At 36.8% G+C, this 16,873-nt stretch overlaps 1 protein-coding gene across 1 annotated transcript in view; it reads right to left on the bottom strand.

Annotated features, from left to right (window-relative positions):
- Positions 1-4,254: 4,254 nt before the first annotated feature.
- The window catches only part of LOC118324449, a 13,484-nt gene continuing 865 nt past the window's right edge, over positions 4,255-16,873 (bottom strand). Inside the window, 21 exon segments of the mRNA XM_035656801.1 lie at positions 4,255-5,542; positions 6,081-6,189; positions 6,296-6,510; positions 6,925-7,019; positions 7,098-7,218; positions 8,054-8,225; positions 8,761-8,915; positions 9,152-9,255; positions 9,392-9,791; positions 11,585-11,647; positions 11,743-11,937; positions 12,057-12,103; positions 12,106-12,170; positions 12,355-12,569; positions 12,654-12,742; positions 12,855-12,975; positions 13,067-13,238; positions 13,886-14,040; positions 14,272-14,375; positions 14,626-14,847; positions 14,849-14,910. Coding sequence (XP_035512694.1) covers positions 5,344-5,542; positions 6,081-6,189; positions 6,296-6,510; positions 6,925-7,019; positions 7,098-7,218; positions 8,054-8,225; positions 8,761-8,915; positions 9,152-9,255; positions 9,392-9,791; positions 11,585-11,647; positions 11,743-11,937; positions 12,057-12,103; positions 12,106-12,170; positions 12,355-12,569; positions 12,654-12,742; positions 12,855-12,975; positions 13,067-13,238; positions 13,886-14,040; positions 14,272-14,375; positions 14,626-14,847; positions 14,849-14,910 — 3,080 coding nt within the window. The 3' untranslated portion in view covers positions 4,255-5,343.

The following is a 16,873-nucleotide window of genomic DNA, read 5'->3' as shown; positions in this document are numbered from 1 at the left end:
TTATTTACATAATGTCAAATAAAAGTTGAAGTTCGATAGACCTTTTTCATAGCAGACATTTTGACTTGTCAAACACAGGTGTAAGTAATATGTTCATTGCTGCATTGCTGTACTGTAATTGCCTGTGCTTTTCCTATGATAAGCATGACAGAATTTTTTTTGTAAGCTATGACAACTTTTAAAGGATGATTTACAAATGCAAAATGAAACTAAATGTAACATACACGATTCATTTTAAACTTTTCAAACCCAAGTAAACTCTAAATGTGCCACATAGAGAAAAAAAACAATCTGCTATTTCCCAGCTTGGGATCAATAAAGTATATCTATCTATCTATAGCTACTGTAACTACAAAATTACCTTTACTACCTTTAACTAAATGTAGTGCTTAATTTGAACTGTAACTGACAAATTGTGCTTATCTGTAGCATGTACAATTACTCGCCTTTATATGGAGAATTCTACTGCGTATTTCACTACCAACAACTGTTCAGAAGAAAAGGGAATTATGATGAGGGCTTTGGACACGCTCAACACAAGAACCGATGGCTTCTGAGGAATACTGCTGACAATGTGTCCAATGAGTCTGAGTCTGAGGCATAAATAATCAGTGACAATGTGAGTAACACTTACCTGTTTTCTTTCTTGTCATATTGATAATATTTCATTTATCTGGCTTCACTTTGTTAAAACTGTGTTCTGTATTTGTCCTCAGCTGAAGGACAACTCAGAGCTTCTTGATGACGTGTTTGAGGCATAATGCAATGGCCAACTGCTGTACAAATCATACAATGTGTTTATATACTGATTGGTAATGAATGATAGTGTATAACCCATGACCTACTGTAATGGCCACAATGGTTTAATCACTGCAAGAAACTACATAAGTGTAATCATATCTTTGTCATTCGTTAAGTTTAATTAAATTACCTTCTGCTTTTTTTAGTTCACAATTACTAAAACAAAAACATTTTTGCATAATTGTTCCTTGTGAGCGTGGTGAAAGTGGTTTGTAAATTTGTAAATTTCATTTTAACTGAGAAGAATGAAACAAATGTCACATTGTTGCAAATATTCTGGGTATCAGTGTAGTATTTGTACAGAAAAATAAAATTAAAATCAATATATTTAAATAATGGTCAAATGAAAAGGCAGAATGTATTTGGATGGTAATGGCTATACAGATGATAATAAAGAGGCTCATTCACTTTGCTGCTGTTAACATCAGTGATACTTTACATCTTTGACAGTGTGTGTCCCACCTGAATGCTCTTGAACTTCATTCCATCACTTACATTTCTACCTGCCACGCAGATATTGTGGTCTGCAACAAACTGATACTGGACCTGACACCACATTACAGTAATGAGTGAATTTTCACAGGAATATACAAAGGCACGTCTTGTCATGTAATTTATTTAATATTTGTTTTTCTCTGTAAATATGTCTTTAAAATGTTATCTTTTTATTTTATTAATTGTAATCCTTAGTCATAATATGCATTATCATTTAGCACATATGTCCAAGTGTAAGACTAGATGACCTTCTAACTGCTAATTAAACATCCAAGAACTGGTGTTTGTGGTGAGCTTCTATTATCAGGATAGCAGAATAAGTAATTGACTGTGACTGACTAAATTAATTCCTAAAATGTGGCCAGACTAAAAGTAGCCTACATCAATTGTCCAGTGTAAGATAATAATGTAAATCTGACTGTATTAGACATTAAAATAAAATATAAAGACCATTTCTGTTATTAATAAATGATCTGCCTCTAGGACAGGACACAAAACCTGTCCAGTTCATGAACCCCTCGGCCACCCCTGAGCTTTGTGCTTAAGTAAACTGACTATACTATGCCCCTAGTTTAATTATGTAGTTTATCATAATTGATAAAAAATTAATATAAAGACAAAATAACTGATTATGACAAATAAACAGCTAAATAACAGCTTTCTTCATTTGTATTTGTTCAATGTGTACTGTGAACAAATGCTGTAGGCCCATTTTCTGGTTTTCTGAAATAAAAAACAGAAGATTAATAAATAGAATTGCTATTATTTACCTTAAATCATTCAAAACCACATTCATCAGCATTCAAAAATCTTTATCATTACTGCAGTAGCTAGTACATATCATAGATAAACATAGTGTATTTATAGATGTAATAAATATTAACGATGTTCACTCATAGAGAAAGAGTGTGGCATTAATGAATTATTTTAATGTAAAAATGTAAACAAACCCACACTAGGTACATCCCATTATGGGAGTGCATTTTCTCATATACGATATACGGAAGATGTCCAACAGGCTTCCTTTTCTGCAGGTAACTAAAGTGTATTTGATACAGCTCTCATTGTCTAGCAGATCCTCTGGGACTGTCCTTCCATTCACCCTGGCTGCCCTCTGGAGCTCCTTTTGTGACTTTGTCCTTCCTGCCCTGGGTCATGAGCCAGTGAGCTGACTCTGAAGAATCCTGAACTAAACATAGATCCAAGATCACCAAGATTTTGAGGTTACATTTTTTAACCTTTCTGGCAAAGAGTAATACTTTGAGTAGGCATTATGGCCCTGGAGGCTGCTGACCAGTAGAGTATTCCCACAATTAGGAGAAGAGGGCTGAAGAGCACCAATTGCATGATCAGATTTCTCTAGAAAACATTTTGGACGACGTACATATTACATATTATATCTTTTAGTTATAAACACAGTTTTCATACCATCATTACAGTCCTAGCAGAGTTTAAATAAACCATTTGTGCTGACAGTGAAAACAATCAGTAACTTTGGCAAATAAATACATATACAACACTGGCCTCTCACAGATGAACAGTGTTTCTACCCATCACAGATGTGTTCACAATGATGACACCTCCGGAACTCCCACAGAAGAATTTTAAGACTATGTAAACATACAGTAGATGTTTGGTGAAAAAGCAAAAAAAACGCATTGTGTTACATTTTTACAGTAGATTTTCCTTTAAAGGAGTCATAATGAATATTTCCAGCTCTATATTTTATTCTGGGACTCTACTAGTATAGCTTCGTATGACTAACAGTTCAAAAGCATTCTTCTGGCTCTTTATGCAGACCCTCAGTTCATCCTCTGTCTCTCTGTCAAATCTATTTAGCTCCTCCTTTAATGCCCCCCTCCCTGAAAGCCCACTTTCTTCATTGGCCAACCCTGCTTGAAGTTTCTGCCCCTTAAAAGGAAGTTTTTGCTCATAGTGGGAATTGCTGAGTCTCTGTAAATAACTTAAGTGTCCTGAGATAACTTCTGTTATGGTTTGGCGTGACACACACATGTTTTTTGCCAGGTCTTGCACTGACTTTCTTTTTAAAAAAATTTAAGGTTTTGATTTCAAAGCTTTTTATTTAGACTCTGAGGAGACCTTTCCGTCAGTCGGTGATACTCCCAAGTCATGTAAATAACACAAAGAGTATTTAGCACGATAACAGCTTATGTGAAACCAAAATATCCTAAGGTCTTATAAGGGTTGAGCACTATGACTTACTTTGGACAGGAGGTGGGAAAGCATGTGTTATTTTACCTTACCAGTCAGAAATTGCCCCGAACACCAGCGCTCCAACCAGAAAACCTGTCATGTAGATGGATTGTGATGCCTCATTCAAACCACTCTTGTCACAATCCAGATCAAACTGAAAAGAGAAAAAGATGGTGAGAGGTGAGAGCAGGGCCACAGCAACGGATTTTAGGCTTAATACCCTAAACTGAGGGACTGCAACAACCCTGAGGTGTTTGCTTGCTTACCTCTGTCACAATACTGGAATCACCTATGGCTGCCTCATAGTCCCATCCATTTGTGCATCCAGTTGTACTGTTAATCCCAAATGCTTCAATGGTTTCCAAATCCAAATCCACAGGGGTAAACATCTTACAGCTCTTATACTTTCTATCCTTGTTCACTGGCAGGGTGAGATTTCTTTGTAGCTCATCTGTCAGGTTGGGCCCACGCAAGATCCAGTCAGTGTTGCAGTGATGAGGGAAGCTTGTGCCTTTAAACACCTGACCAACCATCTCCTTTAGGATTTGTCAAAAGTTGCCCATATTAATATGTAGCTGTTGCAGTACTTCCTCATCACAGTGCAGTATCTTTACTACCTTTAACTAAATGTAGTGCTTAATTTGAACTGTAACTGACATTGTGCTTATCTGTAGCATGTACAATTACTCGCCTTTATATGGAGAATTCTACTGCGTATTTCACTACCAACAACTGTTCAGAAGAAAAGGGAATTATGATGAGGGCTTTGGACACGCTCAACACAAGAACCGATGGCTTCTGAGGAATACTGCTGACAATGTGTCCAATGAGTCTGAGGCATAAATAATCAGTGACAATGTGAGTAACACTTACCTATGTTTTTCTTTCTTGTCATATTCATAATATTTCCACAGTGCAGTATCACGTATGTATGAACCAAGCTCTAAGTGTCATAAATCTAGCACGAAAGATTGACAATCTGATTTTGCTAATCCATCTTTAATCCATTACAACCAAAGAGCGTGAGATATCACTCACAGTCGGCTTCATTGTTTAATAGGAAATAACAAGGCTAATTCTTTAAAGTTTCAGTTGTAAAACCTTCAACAAAACAATAAAATGAACAGTAATACAGACAGTGACAATGACTCAGATGTGCAAAAGTTCAACTTTAGTTGACGACGTTCATCTTTATTAATGATTTTATACAAAGAGCTTGATAGTGCAGAGGGACAAGAAATTAAACAATGAATACAATCTGAATATAATCCTTTGTACAACACACAACTTCAAACAGACTGCAATAAACAGGAAGTTATGCCCTTTTGGACCGCTCACTGTCTGCCAGATGCCGAACCCTCTTTGGATTAAGTAAACTTTTTACTTTTTTTGCTTTTACCTTAGCTGCCATGTGTATCTCTGATATAGATGTATCTAAATATGTTATATGTTAGGAATGGAACACACATTTACTTGACTTAATAAACAATTTGTGTGAATAACTCAATTTCTAATAAACTTTCGGGTATAAAAATGCAACCTAAAACAAATAGTTTGACCCTTAATAATTACTGACCAGTTTAATTTCTGCTTACTAAACAGTTAAAACTACAAAAACTTTAGTTTACAGCTTTCTTACTTGATACTTGCAAAACTATGAATTTGAGATTATGATTTCAGTACAAGTTACAGTTCTTCATTAATTTGTTCAGCACTGTCCCCCGTAGATTCATTCACTGGTTTCCTAAAATCAAAAACAGAAAAAAGTATTTACACTTGATACAGTTTGTGTAATCAGATTTTTTTTTCAAATAAAAAAAATGTAATCTCAGCTCACTTCAGCTCAGTGTGGTCTTGAAGTTCAACATTGAGGGTTTCAGGCAGCAACAAACAGAAACCCGCAGCAGCAATGGGGATGACGCCATATATCAGCATGGGGATGGTGTAATGGTAGACCTGCAGGAGCCTGATCAGTGGAGCGAGGATGGCCGCCGCACGAGCACACATGGAGTTAAAACCTATCCCATTGTGCCTGCAAGAATGCACAGTGATTGAGATGAATGCTTTAGATTGCAGCTTACAAATTAGGGTGTAATTATTAAGTGTATAAAAATACTTGCTGGGTACCTATACCAAGACAAATATATAAGTACAGTAGGAGAAGTATCTATTTGATAATATATATAGCACAGTCATCTCATTACTGTGTGACAAGGACATTTGGAAATTTATTGGGAAATTTATTGGTAAATAAAAGTGTAAAATGTTTTTAAATAAAGAGAATTTATTGTTATTAATTTAATGGTCCCATGTTCACTGTATAGTATAATTTTGGTGCATGCGTGCTGTAAAATAAGGCAGTCTCTTGTTTGAGCCCTTTACAATTAAAAGATATTGGATATTCAGGCTTTAGTATATAACATTGCTTGTTGCGATATAATTAAACAGTGAAGTCAAAAAATACCATGAAACAGAAAACAAAATATGTCAAATTCAGTGTTAAAACAGATCAGTGTCACCAAGATTTCTTATGTAATGATCATGAGCAGCAGCAGAAAGAGTGACATTACCTTAAAATGGTTGGGTATAATTCTGCGGTGTAAACGTAGGCTGTGCTGAAAGAGGCAGTCGCAGCAAATTTCCCCAGTACAGCTATGGTTGTTACCACCACTGGAAGATCTGATGGACAAATAATATATTCAAAAAAACAAAAACAAAAAAAACGCACATAACCTTAAAGAGAAGTTTTAAGATAATAAAAATATGTCTGAGGTTTTGAAAGTACCATTTGGGATAGCAAGCACCATGAGGCAAGCAGCACCCCCAAAGAACAGGTAGCACACTTGACATATTCGCCTTCCAAAGTGCTGAATTAGACCCAAAGCGCTCAGGTTTGCAGGAATTTCGACAAAACCAAAGATGAACTGCGTGAGGTAGACATTCAGGCCAAAACCACCAACATTCAGGCTCAATCCATAGTACAGAAGACTTGCTGCAAACCTAGTGTGAGTTAGAGAGGTATATTCAGTTGTTTTCTACTATTTAAAGGACCAGTGTGTAGGATTTAGTGACATCTAGTTAGGGTTGACCAATTATCGGCCTGGCTCTGATTTTCTGTATTATTTTTTTAATACGATCACCAGTCAAATAACTTGCTGCCGGCTCTCTATGTCTGTAGTTTTGCTGCCATCATAGTTTACCCTTGCGCTTGGAAGGGGAGGGTGAAGCAAGGGAGTTACAATCTGCAACTACACTCCTAGATGCCACTACATCCTACACACTGATACTTGAACATACAAGATTATTGGGACAAATGTGTACTATTAACTCTGTATCTATTACACATCATTACTAAACATCAGTGATATGAAGTGACAGTAGCATGAACAATTATATCAGTCAAAGAAGACACACCAGTTATAGGCCATTATGATGGTACGTTTTCTCAAATACGATATTCGGAAGATGTCCAACATGTTTCTTCTTTCGGATGTACCCTCCATCTCTAGCTAAACAAGTAAAACGTATGTTTTAGAAAATGTAGCCTCCATTTGTCATAGAGTCAAAGCGCGTTCAATGCAGCTCACTTTTTCTAGCTGATCTTCGGGGAGCATCCTCCCGTTCACCCTGGCTGCCTTCCGAAGTTCCTTTAGTGCCTCCTCCTTCCTGCCCTGGGCCAGGAGCCAGCGAGCTGACTCAGGGAGAAACCTGTTGGAACACAGGTTCAAAATCCGAAAGTGTGACTGACCCCTCCTAAGTCCCGCCCCTTTTTGCTCTGTGCTCCAATAGCAGTCCAATAGCAGTCCAAAAGCCTCAGTCAGTCTTTGTTGAAAAGACAACCACATTTCAAAAATAGTTTAAAGATAAAAGCGACATATATTTAATGACCTCTAATGTTAGCCAAATGCTAACTAACATCAACTTTATATAAAATGCTACCTAACTTGCCAGCAAATATATATCAATTGTAAGTTAGCTAGTGTTTTGCCAACCTCAGCTAACTTAAGATCAGGCATCCATTACAGTTAGTGGAAAAAAGACGTAATCAGATTACAGTTACATTTGGTAAAAATGGGGATTATTAAGAAGGATTACAATTTTAAAATACATCAGTTTTTCTCTTAATAAATACAGAAGCAGAGAACACATTTCTGATGCAAAAAATACATCCATTTTCCTTTTTCTTTTCTTTTTACATTTTTATGTTTGTCTAATAGAATACACTTTCATCAATACTTCTTATTGATATTTATTTTCTTTTGTTTTTATTAGCATATATTGATGTTGAGGTAATCCAAAAGTAATGGAAAATAATCAAGTTGCGACACTTTAATATTGTGATACTTGGATTTTGTTACTGACTATATTTTTTAACAGGTAATTAGTAATTGTAACAAATTACATTTTTAAAGTATCCCTCCCAAACCCTGCTGGCAACCAAACTTGCTCAACTGTTAATGGAGCCGAAAAGGGGTCAATTATAACCTTCCTGGCAAATAGCACTTAATGGACGTCAAAGTATTATTGTCTGATATCTGCTGACCAGTACAAGAATCCCAAGACAAGGACAAGAGGGCATAAGAGCACGAGCTGCAGGATCCTCCAGTTGTGGATTAAATATGCGATGCCAGACAACAGCATCAATCCAACAGAAAAGAACATTATGATGGCCTCTGTGCACAGAGCAGTCTTAGAGGGATCCGTCCACTCCATCCCTGTATGACAGATGAGGATTGCACATATTAGGTTGTTTTATTTCAGTGATCACAACAGTGATTTTACATTATATTGTTTATACTATTTTTATATTACTTCACTGAGGTTACCAGCTCAATGTCACGTTCATTCTATGTGTAATTAAAGGTACCGATTGCAAAGATGGTGAAAATAGTCAATTAAAATCTTTCAGTGTACAGTTTTATGATTAGTATTAATAGGGTGAAGTTTCTTTGACTAATGTCAGGCATCCACATTGACTCACTTTCTTCTTATTTTAAGTCATATATATATATTTGAGCTTTCAAGTAACTTGGATGTGAATGTGATACAATTATATAGCTCAGATGGTGCCCTTTATATTACCTTTAACTATCTCCAATAAGATAAGTCACTACAACTCAGTATGGCTGATGAAAAGGAGTATATAGATGATCATATGGATTGATAGATGATAGAGAAAATACAGAAAGAGCAATAATGATAACAATAATAATAATAATAATAATGTGAATGTGGAAAAAGCAGGCTTACCCATCACAGATGTGTTCATCACAATGACAACACTTGAGCTCCCACAAAAGAATTTGAGAACCATATAAACATAGACATTGGGTGAGAAAGCAGTACCCACACCAAACAACAGAAGGAGAAGGAGTGAAAGCAGGATTGCAAAGCGCCGACCAAACCTACAGAGAAGAGAAATAAGAAAATAAATGCTTCTAGTGCTGTAAAGGGCCACAATATTAAGCTAGATCCTTCTGTGTATTTCTCACAGCTTACAGTATTTTACCTACATTATTTGTTCCTATGAATAATAACAACAATAATAACCTTGATGAGAATAATGGCTCTTTACTATGAAAGCAAAATTCCATAACTTTTGTGTACAAGACCAGGAAGTGGATGTGTTATGGGTTCTTACCTGTCAGAAATTGCCCCAAACACCAGCGCTCCAACCAGAACGCCTGCCATGGAGATGGACTGTGATGTCTCAATAAAACCACTCTTGTCACAAACCAGATCAAACTGAAAACAGGAAGAAATGTGAAAGGAGGAAAGGAGGAAAGGAGGTAGATAAATAAAAGAAAGAACTGAAAGCAGGACTTAGGGACCCTGACAGGCCGGCAAGACAATTTAATAATTAAGCTATTCATTTGTTTACCTGTGTCACAATGCTGGAAGTACCTATGGGTGCCTCATAGTCCCATCCATCTGTGCATCCAGTTGTACTGTTAATCCCATATGCTTCAATTGCTTCCAAATCCAAATCCACAGGTGTGAACATCTTACAGCTTTCATACTTTCCATCCTCGTTCACTGGCAGGGTGAGATTTCTTTGTCTTTCAGCTGTCAGGTTGGGCCCACGCTCCAAGATCCAGTCAGTGTTGCAGTGATGAGGGAAGCTCATGGCTGTAAACACCTGACCAATCACGTCGAAAGCTGCAAACATGCTGGGGATGCATAATGCAGCCAATAATCGTTTCTGAAACAAACCGAACTCCCCAATTTCCTTTAGGATTTGTCCAAAGTTGCTCATATTGATGTAGCTGTTGCTGTGCTTCCTCATCAAAGTGCAATGTGAGCTCTCCAAGTGTCATAAGTCTAGCACCATATATGAATATATCTGATCTTGCTAATTAATCTTTAATCCATTACAACCCAAGTGTGATATGACATTCACAGTTTTATGGCTTCATTTTATAGGCTAATGTGGCTTAATTTAGTGTTGTTCTAAAACTGATATCAGTATCGGAAATGGTTGTATTAGGCATTGGAATATACGGGGGTATGGTCATTGATCTGGTACAATGTAAAATATTAGAACCAAAACGCTGTTTGCCATTTTTGCCCCAGAAAAGTGATGTCCCGCCACACTCTGATCCTGACTCTGACAAAGGGTTTATTTTTAATGCACACATGTCGGACCTGTACTCGGTTTTGACTGATACGCAAAGGTCAGTGATCGGAATCGGTATCATGAAGGAAGTGTTATCAGTGCAGTGTAGTTGTTATGGCACTTGTCTTCATCTTTCAGTAAGGGACAAAAGTTTGTATTGTTCTACCTATTGTAAAATCTGGGATAGATAAAGCAATAACATTTGCACTAATGATCATATCTCTATTTTAAGCACACACAAACAGTTCACACAAAGTGGTAGCATGGAGGGAATAGAACAAAATAAAGGAGATAACAAGGACAGACAAAGCATAGATAAATAATTACTCTGACCTAAAGCACTAAAAACATGTGGTCATGTCAAATCAAAAGTCAAATCAAAAGTAATGAAAATTTGAAAAAACTATTCAAGCAGCTGTAAAAATCTGCACTATAATTATTCATTAAATTTAATTTAAAGAGCATAAACTGCAATATACAGATGCAGATTTGTTTCTGAAAAGCTTGAACATACTGCCATCAAGTTTTCAAGATTATGTAAAACAAACAGTTTCAAGTATTCTTGACAAAATTGCTTTTACATTTTTTAATGCAATAGAAGACTGTAAGAATACTTTTTTAATGTCAGCCAGGCATTTGGGGCCTTCTTCTAAATCTACTAGCAGTGGTGAGCAGTTTAGTAACAGGAGCACAATATCGAGAAAGTCATTCTTGCCATCTAGAATCCCAATTAATTACACCAAAAGACTTGTTTTGCTTTTCAAACAAGTCAGTCAGAAACAGATGAGCCAGATTGACACAGATTTAAACAAACTCACAAAATAAAGATTAACATCAATACAATTTCTGCCTGAAATCAGGGACCCAGGGCTAAATTAAAAAACTTTCTGTGCCATTTGGGCTTCATTAAAAAAAACAACTAATTTCCTTTTTAAGACCCTTTTTTTAAAGATTTTTTAAGGAGAGATGGGGTGACCTGCAGCAAAGCACCTAGAGTTGAATCTGGGCTGCTGTAGTAAGGACTCAACCTTGATACACAGCTGTGAGCAGCTCTGAGCTTTTCTTGAATAATACATTTCTAAAGAACATTTCTAGCAAGAAGAAGAAGAACTTCAGTCATTCCTGTGTGATGTGTCAAATTCGTCCTCAGTCCAATAAAAATTAGCTTGCACTTGCACACAAAACACTGTGATATCACAGATATAATGATTAAAGTGACTGATTACATTTTGAAACACAAGCAAACAACGGTTGTTTGTTTGTTGTTGTTTTTTCGCCACAAGGGGGCAGAACTCCATCAGAAAAACATCATAGGCACTGTTGCAGTTGCCATTTACTGGCTACATAATACATGTACCAACTATCTCTCAGTCAGTGTTCCTCTATGTTCAACACCTGGTTACTAACTTTATCCACGTCACATTATCGAACAACTACGACAACCACTATGTAAAGTACATTTTTGTGCTCTTTCCTGATTTAGTGAAGGATGCCATCTCAGCAGTCCCGTTCTCTGGTTTTCTGAAAATAAAAACAAGAGAATAATTGTATTTAACTACCTTGAACTTCTTGTAAGTGAAATTAGCCCTCTGTTGACAGCATGTTCATCAACTCACATGATTTCAGCGTGGTCCTGGAGTTCAACATTATGAGTTTCAGGCAGTAATAAACACAAACCCCCAGCAGTAATGGAGATGATGCCATATATTAGCATGGGGATGTTGTAATGGTAGACATCCAGGAGCCTGATCAGTGGATCGAGGATGCCCGCCACACGAGCACACATGGAGTTTAGACCTACACCATTCTGCCTACCAGTATAGACAATGGACTTATAAGCGATCACATAGTATGAAATATTAACAAACACAGCATTTTTTGCCAATATTAAGTCTATTTTATGTTTTACCTCTGACATTACCTACCTTACCTTAGAGTGGTGGGGTATAGCTCTGCAGTATAAACGAGATGGTGGGAGGAAGCTGGCAAGTGGCAGCAAATTTTCCCCAGTACAAGCTATGACTGTTCACAACAACAGGAAGATCTATGGACAAATAATGAACACAACTGTGACAGAGAAGAATATATAATTGTATATAGTAAGCCTAACAAGGCAAATAATAATGTTAGTACATTTCTTAAAATATAATTTCTTGCTCTCAAGAATCAGGTGAACAATACATTCAAGACAGATTACAACAGGCTCCCATTAGTATACAACAAAGTACCTCTTGGAACTGCAAGTATTGCCAGACAAGCACAACCTCCAAGCAACAGGAGCCCTACTAGACATATTTTCCTCCCAAAGTGCTGGATAAGAGGTAAACAGCCCAGACGTGCAGGGACTTCTACTACACCAAAGATGAACTGTGTGAGGTAGATATCCAGACCGAAATTTCCAACGTTCAGACTCAATCCATAGTACATTAGATTTGTTCCAAACCTATTAACAGAGTTGAAGAGATACGTTCAGTGCAGCCACACCGATGTGGCTGTAGATGTTGTTGTGGCCGAGATAAATACTCACCAGATGTAGCTCATTATAAAAGTTTGTTTTCTGAGATATGATATCCTAAAGATGTCCAACATGTTTCCTCCTTTGGATGTAGCCTCCAACTAAACAATATAGGTGTCATTACATACATAGAGTATATTTATTTCAGTTTATCACATTTATTATTGTGTTTGATTTAGATTTAAGCTAGTGTGTGTGTTTGATGCAGTTTACCTTGTCTATCAGATCTTCCGGGACCTTCCTCCCATTCACCTTGGCTGCCCTCCGGATCTCCTTTATGGCCTCCTCTTTCCTGCCCTGTGTGATAAGCCAGCGAGCTGACTCTGGAAGAATCCTAATTAAGATATAGGTCAACAATCACAAACAATAATGTACGCTTAATTGTATTTTTTTTCTGTGGCCAAGTGTCCTGAGTAGCTGCTTACCAATAAAAGATTCCCAGGACAAGGACAAGAGAGCTGAAGAGCACCCACTGCAGGATCCTCCAGTTGCGGATCAAATAGGCAACTCCAGACAATATCATCAGTCCAAAAGCGACAAAAGAGTGGCAGATAATGGTGCAGAGAGCGAACTTGGAGGAATCACTCCACTCTCCACCTTCAAAGCAATAATACAGACAGAAATTGAATAATTTCTGACACGTTATTTTACCAATACTACTCTTATTGTTACTGATCTATTTTGTAAAATGCATGTATGTTATGCTCATGTGATGCAAAAGTAGGATCAATTCAATGCATGCAATACTTAACAATGCAAATGTCACCACTGTATGAGCCAACTTTTTTAGCTTGCAACTTGTCAAAGCATCAATTCTCATTGCATCACCACCTCGACATGCAACTTGTGAAACTGAAGGATTTTGTGTAATTATAAAGGAAACTAAAAGAGAATTGTGTTTTTCTATGCGGGGCTATTATTTCTAGAAAATGAAAGTTAGTTGACTTGCAGGCTATAATGGGTTTCATCGGGCCCTTGATGCTTTTAGTTCACATTTAAAAGTGTACATATTGGTCTGAATTTAGGAGACTTGCACGCATTGCCAAACTGTAAAGAAAGTGAATAATCAACTTCATACACTGTGCATCAGAGTTCATCACTGGAAGTCAAATGTTTTTCTATTGGCAATGCAACCACAAGTATTAGCAATTTAATTTAATAAAATGAAGAAATGTAGTTGCTGTTTGTATTAACAATTTTGCTCTTCAAATGGCAAATTAAGAAAAAAAGAGATGTAGACCTACCTATCACAAATGCATTACCAATAATGCCTGAAATGGAGATGCCACCTAAAAATTTGAGAACAATATAAACGTAGATGTTGGGTGAGAAACCAGCACCGACACCAAACAACAGTAGGAGAAGGAGTGAGAGCAGGACTACAAAGCGTCGACCAAACCTACAAAGAGAAGAGAAGAACTGTTAGACTGGTGATTGAGTTTTGTATGGAAATTAGACATATGTGAATATTTCTTTCCATTAAGTTCAGCAAGAATGTATACACTGATACACTGCAAGTATAAAATCGTATGAATGCAGACTGGTTTGTCATTCAATCAAGTTCTACTGATACTAATTTAAAAAAAAAACTCAAATCACAAGTACCAAGTAAAGTAAAGTGAATGTGTACCTGTCAGCCAGCTGCCCAAACACCAGCGCTCCAACCAGAAGACCGGCCATGTAGATGGACTGTGATGCCTCGATGAAGCTGCTCCTGTCACACACCAGGTTGAACTGATAGCAGGAAGGATTGTAGTATTGATTATATTATGGAGTGTTAAACTGAGTTGTTTCCACATGTATTTATGTATTTTCTTATGTTTTGAAATGTCTATATTGACCCATTTTATGGTTTAGTAATTAGAAATAAATTCTAACAGTAAGTATTTACTGTTTTAAAACAGTAGAAAAGTGCAATCTGACAATAAAAAAATAATAATAAATATAAAGTAGTCTAGTATAAGTATAAACAAGTATCTCTTACATCTGTCACAATGCTGGAGGAACCTTTGGGTGCTTCAAAATCCGATCCATTTATGCATCCTGTTGTATTAATCCCAGTTGTTTCCAAATCCAAATCCACAGGTGTGAACATTTTACAGCTTTCATACTTTCCATCCTTGTTCACAGGGATGGTGAGATTTCTTTGTCTCTCATCTGTCAGGTTGGGCCAACTCTTCCCCCAAGATCCCCAGTCAGTGTTGCACGTGATGTGGGAATCTCCTGACTGTGAACACCTGACCAACACAATCGAAAGCAGCAAACATTACTGGTGATGCCATAATGCAGCCACCAAACGCTTCTGAAATAAAAACCAAAACTTTCACCAATCTCTTTCAGGATCTGCCCAAAGTTTGCTCATTTTGGTATCTTAAATGCCCGGAGAAGCAGTTCTGAGAAAGAGAAAGTATTACTAAGCAAACAGACTGCCCTAAGTATTAAAGTGTAACCATGTCAGGATACACAGCTGAAGTTCAGATGCCCAAGATCTGTGGGCCCGCCCTTTTCCTCCCTCAGATTCAGAATTTAATACAATTACCTGTTGCTCAGTAGAAAGAAAGCAAGAACAGTGGAAGGGCTGAAAATGCTATATCAAGGAGGAACGATTTTTGACAGTTAAGTATGATCTTGGACATCAATCTAATACGAAGTGACCCTAAACCTCCACCAACCGTGGTTTTTCCTCTTCTACTAGTGTCTTATCTGCCCTAGCCTACACCTTAAGTCCTACGGTTCTTATCGCAGAACCCGCAGACTTCCACGGCCTACCCAAGGCCATGAAGATTTTTGCCTTACTCGACACTTTTCTTTGTTCCCTTTCTTCAGGATTACACCATTAGAATCCGCTTACTGTACTTCTACTTTTTAAAAACCATTTATTATCTTTCCTTTACCACCATTATGTCACAGTGTTCTTAACATATATTTTTAACAACTTTATGAACTTTATAAGATTAGTAAAGATAATAAAAACTGGTGTATAATCACTCACATACACTTGGGTATAATCAGTGCTCGGTTTTAGGCTACATCTACACACTTTTATATTCACTACTCTTTAACATCAACTTTTACTATAGACCATGGTTGCCTTACTACTTTCATTGACAGTATTGTGCCTATCATGACTTAAACATAATACCTTCATAACATCACTGTGTACTTATAAAAATTCTATTCTACTTATCACAAAAAGGTATAAAATCTATTCTACTTAACACTTAATCATCATTACTTAAAACATATGCTCATACATAATATCAAGCTCTTTGTGTGATTAACATGATTTCTAACCTATAATCATGCACTATAACCTACCACTAAATTTAATACAAGTGAAGATACCTGAAATAAAGATATACAGGGTTCGACCCTGTGTGCTCTTAAAGAATTTGATTTCCCACCTGTTTTGAGTTTTCATCTTCATTTGCTCTAGTTTTGATCGTTTTGTAGTTCAAAACATGTTCTCTAGATTATTTAACCAATTAAAGATATGAGCATATCAGCCACCTCTTGGCACTTTTTTATGTACATCATTACTTCAGATGTCAATTACACTAAGTTACATGTATTCTAAGCAGTAATTTTGCCCATAAAAGGAGCGACAAATGGTATATGTTAATCTTGTAAACGAAAAAAATGTGTGATACATGGAGGGGGGGGGGGGGGTCAAACATATATCCTAATAATGAATAATGCGATGTGTAGGACTCTGTATATGACCATAGCTCTTTAACAACTATCAATGTTTTCCGCTGGTTAATTATGGTCCCTGAGTGCAAAAAAAAGTGCTCTGACAAACCAGAAAAGAAAACACAGGCAACATATCCATAAGTTGATAATTGTATAATTTGTCATCAATGTTTACAAAAATGTAAAATTGCACTACGGTTACATCGTCTTTCTAAGCACAATTCCTGAATATTTAATCTAATTATGATATGATATGGATGTCTTCCCATTCTTAACTATGACTGGATGTTGGATTTTACTCTAGATAACATAAACTGAAGGTAAGAAGGTGAGCTGTTTTCTTCGGTTTTGTCTGCCCGTTTAAGGATAGTTCCTACCTCTCACACCCTCCAGTGTGTTATTCTCCTGTATCACCATTATTGTGTTACAGATGAGACATGGACTACCTTTGGTTTAGCATCTCTTTCCGTTTGCATTTTTCTGTTACGTGAATTTTAAGACCTTAGGGAAATCTGCATTTAAGGGAAGATCTCCTCTCT

Source organism: Morone saxatilis, unplaced genomic scaffold (assembly GCF_004916995.1).
Source record: "Morone saxatilis isolate NCDOM2014 unplaced genomic scaffold, NCSU_SB_2.0 Contig0, whole genome shotgun sequence".
In the NCBI taxonomy this organism is placed as follows: Eukaryota; Metazoa; Chordata; class Actinopteri; family Moronidae; genus Morone; species Morone saxatilis.
This window is presented reverse-complemented; position numbering and strand designations above follow the sequence as displayed.